At 33.3% G+C, this 13,124-nt stretch overlaps 1 protein-coding gene across 3 annotated transcripts in view; it reads right to left on the bottom strand.

The window, feature by feature from the left end:
* EIF2AK4 (eukaryotic translation initiation factor 2 alpha kinase 4) overlaps positions 1-13,124 on the bottom strand; it is a 106,752-nt gene that overhangs the window by 64,812 nt on the left and 28,816 nt on the right. For all 3 annotated transcript variants that reach the window (XM_074235084.1, XM_074235085.1, XM_074235086.1), the window contains 3 exons: positions 11,361-11,509; positions 4,782-4,897; positions 1,364-1,521 (listed from right to left, as the gene is read on the bottom strand). In XM_074235084.1, the coding sequence (XP_074091185.1) occupies positions 1,364-1,521; positions 4,782-4,897; positions 11,361-11,509 (423 nt within the window). The remainder of the gene's footprint in view (positions 1-1,363; positions 1,522-4,781; positions 4,898-11,360; positions 11,510-13,124) is intronic.

The following is a 13,124-nucleotide window of genomic DNA, read 5'->3' as shown; positions in this document are numbered from 1 at the left end:
GATAGGTATGAGATGGTACCTCAGAGTTAGTTTAATTTGCATTTCTCTATCAATAGTGATTTAGAGAATTTTTTCATGTGACTACAAATGGCTTTGATTTCTTACTCTGAAAACTGTTTCTTCATATCTTCTGACCATATATCAATTAGGGAATGGCTCTTATTTTTATAAATTTTATTTATACTTGAGAAATGAGTCCGTTATCAGAAATACTTGCTGTAAAATTTTCTCCCTTTTCTGATTTTCTTCTAATCTTGGCTGCATTGGATTTGTGTAAAAACCTTTTAATTTAATGTAATTAAAATTATCCATTTTATTTCCCATGATCCTCTATCTTCTATTTGGTCCTAAATTTCTTACTTACCCATAGAGATGACAGGTAAAATTTTCCATGTTCTCATAATTTTCTTAGGATATCACCCTTTGGGTCTAAATCATGAATCCATTTTGATTTTATCTTATTATGTGGTGTGAAATGTTGGTCTAAACCTAATTTATGCCAAATTGTTTTCTAGTTTTTAAACCCAGCAATTTCTGTAAAATAGTGAGTTCTTGTCCTAAAAGCTTAGATCTCTGTATTTTCAAAAACTACATTTCTATGATTATTTACTACTGTGTACTGTGTGCACCTAATCTATTCCACTGATCCCACCACTCTATTCCTTAGTCAGTTCCAGTGTTTTCATGACGATCACTTTGCAATACAGTTTGAAACCTGGCATTGCAGGCTGCCTTCCTTTACTTTTTTTTTTGTTAACTGATTTCTTTGACATTCTAGACCTTTTGTTCTTCCAGATGAATGTGGTTATTTTTTCTAGTTCTATAAAATCATTTTTTAGTAGTTGGATTGGTAGGGTACTGAATAAGTAAATTTAGATAGAATTGTTATTATTATATTGGCTCAGTCTACCCATGAGCAATTAATAGTTCTCTAATTATTTAGATCTGTCTTTATTTGTATGAAAAGTGTTTTGTAATTGTGTTCACATAGCTCCCAAGTTTGACTTGGTAATGAAACTCAAGTATTTTATATTGTCTGCAGTTATTTTAAATGGAATTTCTCTTTTAATCTCTTCTTACTGGATTTCATTAGTAATATATAAAAATGCTGATTATGTATGTGGGTTTATTTTATATCTTGCAAATTTGCTAAAAGTTATTAATTCTTTCAACTTTTTTTTTTTAGTTGACTCCCTAGGATTTTAAGTAAACCATCACTTCAAATTTCTTCTTTGCCTATTCTTTCAATTTCTTTTTCTTATCTTATTGCTATAAAAAGTATTTTGAGTACACCATCTTTTTATTTGGTCAATATAGAAGCATATAAAAAGTTCCTAAAAATGAAGAAAAAAGTATTCCCAACCTGTCTTTTGCATTTATCAATCTTCTCTCTTTCTTGACTGGTAAGAAACTGACCCATTTTTTCCTGCCACTGAAGTATCCATTCATATAAGAGGACAAAGTTGCCAGTGGCTGTTTCCAAAGCATTATAGGTTAGTTTTCCAAGTTCTATGTCATTGTCTGTATACAAAACAATAAAGAGAAAATGAAATTAAATTTCATTTTTATATTTTCCTTTGGTTTGAAAGCACTTACAAAGAGCTAAGAAAAGGACAGAAAAAAAATTCTTATAAGGAATCACCAGACTGATTATCAAGTCCAACGTCCTCTATTACCTACTGCATAATCAAATTTATTTACTCCTGTTATGGCCCTACAGAATTACATGGGCACAAATGCTCTCAAAACATCAAAAAAAATTAAGAAGCTGAAAATAGTGAGATTCTATGAAGTTTATTCTGATCAGCATGAGCAAAAAGAATCTGGGGCATTACCTCAACTTTATGGAAAATGGCCAATTATTAATGACATTTCAAAATTCATCAAATAAATCGATAATTTCCTGAACATAAAACTGGCTTCTTAAAAACAATACATCTTTAGTAAATATAAGGGCCTAATTGTAGCAGGAATTGATATCGGAGAGGACCCAGAAAAAGTGATTAAATGTGACTACTTTGGGCAAAACATGAGATGAGAAGAGAGGTATATTTATTTAGTCATAGATATATGTTCCTATTTGTGTTTTTGTGAATTAAACCCTTGGAAAACAAAGAATAAGGCTTTAAAATTGCTATCTTATTGTATAATTATGATTTATTTCCACTTGAAAAAGTAAAAATGACAGCATACTTTTTAAAAACACTTGGATAAATAATTATGCTAGGTGGCACAATGGATAGAGCACTGGTCCTTGAGTCAGGAGGATCTGGGTTCAGATCTGACTTCAGACACTTTATATTTACTTAGCTGTGTGACCTTGAGCAAGTCACTTAACCCTCTTGCCTTGTAAAAATCCCCCCAAAAAACAAAGAATTACTGTACCAAGTCAACTGGTAATTAGAATTCAGAAGCAGTTTCTACTCATTAACTATGCTATTTTATAAATGTTATTAAAATAAGTCTTTTTGTGAATTATAGCTGTGTGCCATAAATAACTTCTCAAAATTTTAGCCAAGGGAAAAAAATTTCCAATTTTCTCTAGCATTGACAAGCTAAAGATTCAAATGGAATACAGAATCTAAGTAGTCAGAGGTACATTCTGTAAAATGTTCATAGGATGAGGTATGCTGTTACTTTAATAAAAGTTATTATAAGACAAGTATCTACACATTCAATGTGATTTTCAAGGTTACATGAAAATTTCAGGCTAATAATAGCAATAAAAAAAGAGAAAAGAAATAGGACCAAGGAACTTGTTACAGAAGGAAAAGAAGAAAACAATTAACTATAAAACTTTGCCATGAAGTACTATATACTAAGAATGATGATTTATAAGCTAGTCAATTTGGAGTTTTATTTTATCCTCAATACATGAATTTTCTTTGAAATTTTAAAACCTTAATGATGGCTAATTAGTCAATCTTTTTAAAAAAAACAACTTTATAGGAAACCAAAGGATATTTTGGGAAATGTGATTGTATGAAGACCCTTCAAAGTGTAAATTTACTTTCTAATTAAGGTATTAAGTAAGGGCAATCTGTTTAATGAATACTAGAGAGACTCTCAGAGAAAGATATAGTAATGAACAGTAGAATTAGGATTAATTTAGCTCCCTGATGTTCCCAGATCTATGAACATTGGGCTTTGTACTGTTAATTTAAAATGTCTCTCACAAAAGTGAATCCAATAACGATCATTTTCATCAAAGATCTGAAGTTTGCCCAATTTCTGATCTCTATGCAATTGTCACTGCATACAGAACACTATATTAGATGCTATGAATCAATCAATAAAGGAATTAATCACCAAGTTTGTAAATTATCAACTTCTTTTGTATCTCCCATCTACAACTTGTTTTTTTATTATTTTGCTACTCATTTTAATTTCTCAAGGAAAATGGGAAGAGGAAAAGAAAAGAGGTGAAATTCAAGTAAGTTAATTTGGTGGGAGATAAACTTGAAACTGCTTGTTAAAATTCTTTTTTGCATCCTCTTTGGATTATCCAAATTGTTCCTGCTCCCAGAATATCAGACATAAAGATGGCTATATCTCTAAGACAGATATAAGTAATTTAAGTATACAGGATAAAGACAAGGAATTCTGAAAGACTATTTCAAATTATAATATTCAAGTATAGTTCCAAAGAATAATCTTTTTAGAAACTACTAAATAAAACATAATCAAAATTGGGACTTCCTAGTCAGATACTCAGTATACCTAAGAAAAAAGGCAAACAGGCTAATATCCATTTGTGGAAAAGGTATTTCATGGTCCCTAAAGGGCTACACTAAAAACTCATGTTAATGTGCAAATTATTTTGTCAGCAGCACATGCCTGATAATCCTAATAAATATATTTGCCATATCTGCATACTCTTCAAAAAATTCAGATAATTTAAAATATATTATCTAATTTGTCCTAATAACATTTCTAAGAACATCGATTATTATCTCATTCATGCAGTGAATTAACCTGGAACTACCTGTTGTTGTTACTGTTGTTGATTGTCTGAACCAATGACATCAGGAAGGTGATGTCCTGACTTACAAGTGAATTGGATTTAAGTGAGATAGAACTGTGCAAAGTCATCAGCCTCATTCTCTTCTCTAGAGTCATCTGAGTTCAGTCAAGAAAAGTCAGGATGACTGGAGATGGCCCCAGATGCAGTGGGAGACCTAGGATTTTTTTAAACAAAGGTCCTTCCCAGGTCTGTTTGTCTGAAGCAACATTCATTCAGAGATTTAAGGCTAGGTAAAAGATGGACTAATTTGTCAACTTCAAAAAAATATTCAATCTGGGAGGGGAAGACCTTCAGAGTTCCTCGCCAGAAGAGAAAAAATTGCTATGTACATTCAGTCAGAGTCATCAAAACCCAAACAATGACCAAGGCCCTGGGACCTATTATTTGCCAATCAGTGAGAGTTGGAGTGATTTAGCTAGGTTTAAGACACAGATCAAGTAGCTCCATTGAATTCCAATGGCTTTTTATCTAACTCTGATTTTCTAGAGCTCTTTTTCAAGAACTCATAAATTACACTATGAACCAAATCCCAAGTTCTTCATAAAAGACCACAGGGCTTGTTAAGATGTAAACAATGCTATGGGGTTAATGCCAGCAGTACCTTCCTCATGTTGTGAGAGTCAAATGAGATAAAGAATTTAAAACACTGTGCAAAATTTAAAAGGTTATCTATCTGTGTCTTTCATCATCATTATCCTACCATTCTTTATGGCCACTTTTGGTCCTTAAAATAAATGGATGTAGCCAGTTTACTCACCAATACATTTCCCTTTGTGCACCGTGAGCTGATAAGGATTACCCATACTGAAATACAGGATTTCACAAGAGCCAGGAGAATCTTCACTACTACATATAGAATACTGACGTTCTCGCCTTAAAAATAAATTTGGACAATGATTTTCCTTCAATTTAACATTAAACATGGAAAACCCATTTATTTGGAATCTGATTTTCTATTTGTCCCCAGCTAAGTAGTACAAAGAATTAAGATGATTTATAAATTGTGGAAATGTGACTGACTTAAGCTGTCCCCATCAATGAGGTATGGTCATATACTGGAGCAGAAACCAAAGCTACTAAGTGAAACATTGACAAGCTATGTTCAAAGTATTGTTTTTAAAAAAAGCTACAATCACAAATGTCTTTATATCTATCTGTCAATCTAAAATTAACTTCACTATGAAAACCATTTGAAAATATGAAGGATGACTATGTAACAGCATCTTTGTGCCTATTCTCCAATATATTATTTCAAAAAAAAGGATTTAATTTCTTCAAATTTTCTATAATAGTGTAAGAAAAGGTATGAAATAAAGTAACCAGAATGAGTTTCTAGTCAACATGCCAGAACATATTGTACTTGATGAAGGATTCTCTTCAAGAAAATCACCTACTCAACAAAGTGAGGACATGCCCTGTAGTTCTCTTAGCACTAAAGGAAGCAGAGTTCTATGTCATACCCTTTCCTGAGTCTTCTAGGGCTCTAAATGTAGGACAACGGTGGAGATGGAGCAAAGATTTTCCCTGCATATCCCTAACACTTTACCAACCAATAATAAGGAATATTTTACTGTAACTCTATATTTGTTAGTATTAACTTTGACCAAAAAAATTTACATTTTTTTTTTTAGGTTTTTGCAAGGCAAATGGGGTTAAGTGGCTTGCCCAAGGCCACACAGCTAGGTAATTATTAAGTGTCTAAGACCAGATTTGAACCCAGGTACTCCTGACTCCAAGGCCGGTGCTTTATCCACTACGCCACCTAGCCGCCCCTAAAAAATTACATCTTTAAAATGTATTACAAAAACTTCAAAATGAATTTTATGCATTTTGATGATATCATCTTCACCAGTGGAGTCAGACTTGAGGCTAGCAAAATGCTCAGTACAGATTGAACCAGATTTAAGTGTAATTGGGAAATGTTTACAAAATAAATAAAAATTCAGTACAACCTTGATAATGAAAAATTTTCAGTTTTCTAAGTCAATGTACCTCATAGGGATCCATATCTATTTGAATTTGCCCTATAAGTTGTCTCCTTCACTAGCTTTTAATCTTCTTCAAATCCTTTAATGTGTGTGTTCACCAAGAGATTTTTCTTGGCTCTCTTTCTCTTCTTTATGTTATCATCAGCAAAATTGTTATTCAATAGTTTCAGTTATATCTAGCTCTTCATTATGCCCATTTGGGGGTTTTCTTGGCAAAGGTAACTTAGTGATTTGCATCTCCTTCTCCAGTTCATTTTACAGATGAGAAAACTGACTTGTCCAGGGTCACAGAACTTTCTAGGGTTGAATTTGAATTCAGGTCTTCCTACCTCCAGGCATAGCATTCTATCCACTGCACTACTTAGTTGCCCTCTTCAGCAAATCACCACAGCATTAATTACCACCTTATGTAAAGTGACTTCTATATCTAAAGCTACAGGTCTCACCTCTCTGAGTATCATACTTGCATTTTCAACTGCCTGCAAGACTTCTACACTAATATCATACTACCACCTCAAACTTAATATGTCCAAATCCAGGCTTTCCTCTAAACTTCACTAATCTTGTATGGAAACACCAATTCCCAAGATTCTTATGTTTAAAACTTTGGTGTAATTTTTTACTCTTTCTTCTTCATATCTCATTTAGCAAGTCCTGTTAATTCTACTTCATAACATTTCTTTAATATCCATTCCTTTCTCTTTATTCCTCCTGTCTCTTACCTACATTCATTATTTATCTTATACTGCAGTAGATGAGTGACAAATATCTTTCAATAAGCCTTTTCTGATTTCCTGTCCTTCCTCAGACTTAACATAACATTTTTTTTGTACCTTTCTAATGCACTTATGGTGTCAAAGACTGTAGAGTTAAGTGTATTTGTCTTATCACCTGTGCTCTGAAGAAGGTAGAGGACATATCGCACGTAAACTCTAGATCCTGGATCCTGCAGAAGCACTTACATACAGTGTAAGTGCTTAATCCTTACTGCATGAATGACCTATTTTAACGATATGGTCTCTGTTGACACAAACTGGGAAACAGCAGGTACTATGTAGTTTTAACTAACATTTTTGTTATAATCCTGATCCTGTGAAAGGGCTGAAAGTATGCTCAGATGTATAGCTTTGAAATCCCTAAGACCCTCCATCCATTCTCCAGGATCTGAGATCAAAAACTGAAGGACTTCTATAATTCTAAAATAGGATGCACATTTGGAAAATATTTACATTAGCATTATATTAATGACTGTTATTTACATAATCTCAGGGAGAAATTCCACTTATCTACCCAACCACCCCTCCTTCACTCCCCTCCCAAGAATCCTATTATAGTTTGGCTGGTTTTTAGAGCTAAACCAAATTTGAGAATGTTGAGTTACTCTTCCAAATTTAAGGTCAGATAAGTAATTGGGCCCTTGCCAAGATATGCAAGAGTTAATCAAGTCTACATTATTATCCTTATTAAATAAAGATTAATGAAACAAATCCAGTTCAGAGAGAAAGCTTTGTTATAAGTAACTCACTGTTACTGAATGTACTTACTGTCCTCTAGCCCCTTTCAATAAACACATAAGTAAAAATAAATATGTAGTTATAAGAATTCAAAATTCAAAAAATCTAAAATTCTTATACAAAAAACTATTATCACCACGAATTTAGAGATAAATAATCTGAAGCTGAGAGATGGATCTGGTATCACCCAACCATGCTATTCAGAATCTAATCTGGTCATTCTGAGCCCTCCTTTGAACCCAGGGTACTGTAAGGGCAGGAATCACATTTATGTAGCTTTTTTTGCTTCTAAGGACTTCAAAGTGCTTTAGATTATATTTGAAGGCCAAGAAGGCAGAGTTAATAGGGAGTAGTTTATGTGACCTACCAGCATTTCTTAGATAACTTAGACTTCAGACTCCAGAAAAAAGACATCAACTCCCTATGATAAGACTGATTAAGCTTTAACTTTATAATCTAAAGGATCATAAAATGTCAGGTAGTGATTTCAGTGTTAAGAATAATAAAAACAGGGTGGCTAAGTGTTGCAATGGATAGAGCATTGGCCCTAGAGTCAGGAGTATCTAAGTTCAAATCTGGCCTCTGACATTTAATAATTACCTAGCTGTGTGGCCTTGGGCAAGCCACTTAACCCCATTGCCTTGCAAAAACCTAAAAAAAAAGAATAATAAAAACATCACAGGAAAAGAAATCACAAAATTTCATCCATGTTGCACAGGTGATTTTACAAAAAAAGACTTGGAAATACTTATCATGTACAAAGATTTTTAAAAAGCAACTTAATTAATATGCTCGCTTAACCATGTACAAATAAACAAAACACACACACACACCCAAAAACAGGGAGTAGTTTAGAGAAATCAAGGCATTTCTATAAGGCTACAGTCAGTGAGTGACAAGGCTAATGTCAGAACCCAGACTTATCTGACCCTTAGTTCTTGTTATATCTGAGGAAGCTTTTTTCATTAGAAGTCATAATTTTCTGTAAAAAAGTCCTAGTCATGTAACATGTAATGGTGAACACTGACAATCACACAATCAATGTAAAAAAGTTATTGTATTTTTCACAAAACATAAAAATTAATATGCAGCCCTTCTTTGTTTTAATTCTTTTTCTTTTATTTTTTATTTTTAGGTTTTTGCAAGGCAATGGGGTTAAGTGGCTTGCCCAAGGCCTCAAAACTAGGTAATTATTAAGTGTCTGAGGTCAGATTTGAACTCAGGTACTCCTGACTCCAGGGCCTGTGCTCTATCCACTGTGCCACCTAGCCACCCCTGTTCTAATTCTCAATACAAGGTTTATCTCTTTCTTGTGTCTGCCATTGTTTAAACCCAGTTTATTATTATTTTTTTAGCAGACCCTACATGTTATAATATAATGAACTACAAAATGGAAATCTGCACAAGAAAGCAAATCAGTTTATGGAAACCACCAACAGAGATCTTGCCTAAAATATCAAGTATTTTTGTTTGTTTTTAGAAAACACTGAGTAAAAAAATAAAAAATAAAAAAATAGAAAACACTGGGCCTAATATTGCACAAAATACACTTTATTCGTTTATTTAATTTTTGCAAGACAATAGGGTTGTTACTTGCCCAAGGCCACACAGCTAGGTAATTATTAAGTGTCTGGGGTCACATTTGAACTCAGGTCCTCCTGACTCCAAGGCCAGTGCTCTATCTCCTGGGCCATCTAGCTGTTCCACAAGATACACTTTAGGCAGTAGAACCATTTTATATAACTGTATTATAATCACTGCTTTAGTAGTAAAGGAAAATAAAGTTGTTCCATAAAATCCTAGAAAAATCCAAACCATTTTACTAAACTCAGGCACTGTTTTGCTCATTCTCTGCACTTAATCTCCAGAGGCCTAGCACACAGTGCCTGCTTAATAAATACTGAATTGATTTTTTGAAAATTATATTGATTATTTTTTTTAAACTCACCAGGATTTCCTAAGTATCCATATATGCCAGGTACTAGGGGCACAAATAAAAAGAATGACATAATCCCTATTTTTAAAGGACTTAAATTCTCTTGTAGTTTGTATTTATTTAGATGAATCTGCAAAAAAGGCCAAAAGACTACAGATTTTCTTGCCCACCCCACTCCTGGACTCAAGATATAATTAGCTTACAAAAACAGATGATCTCATCATGTTTGGTTGAAAGAATGGGAAACAAAAGTCTCATTACATTTGTGTAAAGCAGAGAAATCTAGGAATGCAAGGAAAATGATAAAGAGTAAAATAAGAAAAGGACTAGACATATAATGTATTTCCTAGTATTTATTACTAGTTAACAGAGAAAGTGTGAATAATTTTTAACTGCTATACTGTGTCATACATGAGTCTTCAGTGAGAAAGAGAGTTCCCTCCTTTTTAAAAATTCTATTCAACAAATGCTAAATATCTACATTTAAGTCACTGCAATAAGTACTTTGATGGATACCACTCTCTCAGAAGATTACAATTTAGTTGAGGAGAATGTAAATACACAAAGAATATAGGATGAGACAAGCACCAGTGAGGGGATCACTGCATGCATACTCTTTCTCTTGTAGGCTATCTAGCTAAGTCTGGATGGCTTAGTTCTGATAAACCATTTTGGGGGTATTCTACAATATTACTGGGCATTTTTTCAGGACTCCCTTCCAAGGCAGATTATACTTCAGCATTACTGAAGTTGCCTACAGTGTCGCTGGTCAGACAATGTGACATAGTAAACGGGAGTAAGGCAGGTCATGTGATCTTGGGGAAGTCATTCAACCTCTTCTGCTTCAGTTTCCCCACATCAAAAATGAAGGAGTTAGGCTTAAATCTCTTTAAGGTTCTTCCAATTCTGACAAGTCCACTGATAGGGTTAGGGACAAATAACTAGAAACTGATCTCCGCTGAGCTACATATTGACTTAGAAAATTCCAAGTTAACATTATCTATGTTGGGCTGAATTTTTCTTTCCTTTGTTAAAACATTTTCCAATTACATTTTGTAGGCAGCATTTATTTCTAGTTGGACAGCTCCAGTACTGGGAATTCTCAAGGGAAAAACTCCTTGAGGAATACACATTTCTCTCCCATATTTTATTTCTTTGGGAAAATTACTCTTTCCCTGTTAGGCATACAACTACACTTGATTTATAAAACTCCTTCTGTATTCTAGGAAGCCAGGAACTATTCTCATCAAAATGCAGCTCCAGATGGAACACAGACTTTTTGTTCCTTTTTCTTGAACCAGGCCATTGAAGTTATCCAGAAAGAAAATAGGAAGAAGAGTTTTGGGTCTCTTAACGAAGAAGTCAATCTTTTTTTCTGGGACAGTCACTTTTATAAAAGGGGTCCTTGTAAATCAAGAGCTACTTGTATATATCCTGTAAAATTTCCCAAATATATGTTGATTGTTCAAGAGGTCAGAAAAGAAAAATTATATATTGTGAAATTTATACTGATCATTCAGACCAAGAAATAACTTAAAAAATTTCTTCTACAATATTTGAGTCAGCTAAACTGGAATTAGAAACATAATCAGGACACTTAAAAGTGTGGCCTTTAATGAAATTTTCTAATAGGAATGAGTCAGTATAGGTTTAAAAAATATTATTTACAAAGTAGAATTTTCCTTAATTTCCTATATTATAGGTTACATTTGAATACTAAAAACTGATGACACCAGTAATTCATTTTCATACATCACTGAACAGAGTGGAAAATAAATTATAAGGAAACCCTCCAAATGATAAATTATATAATCCACTGTCAGCCCCTGAATGTTTCTCAAAAAAGTTCACTATAAATCAATGTACATTCTCCCACACCAGAAGTACTAGGTACATACTTTGATCTCCCTATGGAGTTTGCACGATGTTTAACATGGCCTACATTGTCTAAAGCACCTCCATTTATATTGACAGATGATTTGTATCCAGTTGGGTCTTTCCTGGAGTTATGATCTTGGTTTGCTAAATTGGCAATTTCCAAACGTTCCTAGGGGAAAAAACCCATCAAATTAATCTTTGATAGAAATTATATACAGTTTGCTTAAACTCAAAAACAAAAAAAAAAATAATAAATATTATCCCCAGAAAGGGAAACAACAAAATACTTGATTTAAAAATCAAGGGATGTTTATCAAAACACACTTAGAAATAAATGTCTATATTTCAACTGATTACACATTAGATTTCTCTAAAAATGTAGAATATTTAAGTTTTACTTATAGGCTTAACAATTTCATTCTCATTCCAACTTCATCACTCAAATAAAACTACTTTCTTAAAATTATCAATAACCTTAACTGTTTAATCCAATGATCTTTTCATAGTCTTCACTGTACTTCACTAATCTGCTGCACAACACTCAACCTCTTCTGTATATTTTCTCTCTTCTCTGAGTTTTCATAACATTACTCTTTCTCCTGGTTCACCTCTTATCTTTCTGACAGCTCCTTCTCAATTTCCTTGGCTGGAACATTATCCTTATCACATCCTAACCATGGGAGTTTCCCAAGGTTCTGTCCTAGGCTTTCTTCTCTTCTTCCTTTTTCTAAATAATCTTATTTACTCCCATGGCTTTAAATGCAACCTTTATTCATAAGATATATATATATATCCTTAGTCTTTTCCCTTAAGTCCTGTATCACCAAATACCTACTGAGTATTTAAAAAAAATCAAACTTAACATGTCAAAAACTGAATACTCATTCTCTTCCTCCATAGCCCTCAATACTCCTTTTTTTCCCAAATCTTCCTATTTCTGTTAAATGTACCATCATGCTTCCTATTGCCCAGATACCATCTGGGACACCAATTCTCCTCCAACCCATATATCCAATCAGTTGCCAAATCTTGCTGTTTCTATCTAAACAACATCTCCTATTTCTGATTTGTTCTGACACTCATAGAAGGGTCTTGGTTAAGGCCTTATCACTAAATTATTGAAATGACTTTTTAACTGGTGTTCTTGTCTCCATTCTCTCACTACTGTAATAAATACATCTTCATACTCCTGCCAATTTTCCTTAAACAAAGATCTGATGACTCTCCTACTCAATCTACTCCAATGGTGTCTTATTGCCTCCAGGATCAAATACAAACTTCTCTATTTAACTTTTAAAGACTGCACAACTTGGTCCCAATCAATCTTTGAATATTAATGACATAATAATAATTATTATTTTTATTAATATAAACATTTATATAGTGCTTTTTATTACATTTTAGCCTAACAACAATACTGGGAGATGTACTATATATTCATTTTACCGATGAGGAAGCTACCCCTCCTACACTCTGATTTTTATATATGATATTCCATCTTTTTTCTGTACCTTTGAAAGGCAGTCTCAAATGTCAAGAATTCCCTTCCTTCCTATCTCTGCAGAGTCCCTCTCTTCTTTTAAATTGGAGCTAAAGCACCACCTACTTATGAAATCTGTCTTACTCCCCTTCACTGCTAATGTCCTCCTTGTCAAAATACCTTCTATGTAATGACTTTGTATTTACTTTATATTTATGCTTTATATATCTTTATATTTATTTGTTATCTCCCTCATTAGAACCAGGTCTTGGCTCTGAATCTATTGCCTTCCCACTACTCCATA

The sequence above is a fragment of the Macrotis lagotis genome, chromosome 4, assembly GCF_037893015.1.
Source record: "Macrotis lagotis isolate mMagLag1 chromosome 4, bilby.v1.9.chrom.fasta, whole genome shotgun sequence".
In the NCBI taxonomy this organism is placed as follows: Eukaryota; Metazoa; Chordata; class Mammalia; order Peramelemorphia; family Peramelidae; genus Macrotis; species Macrotis lagotis.
The sequence above is the reverse complement of the archived record's forward strand: the minus strand, read 5'-3'. Positions and strand labels throughout refer to the sequence as shown.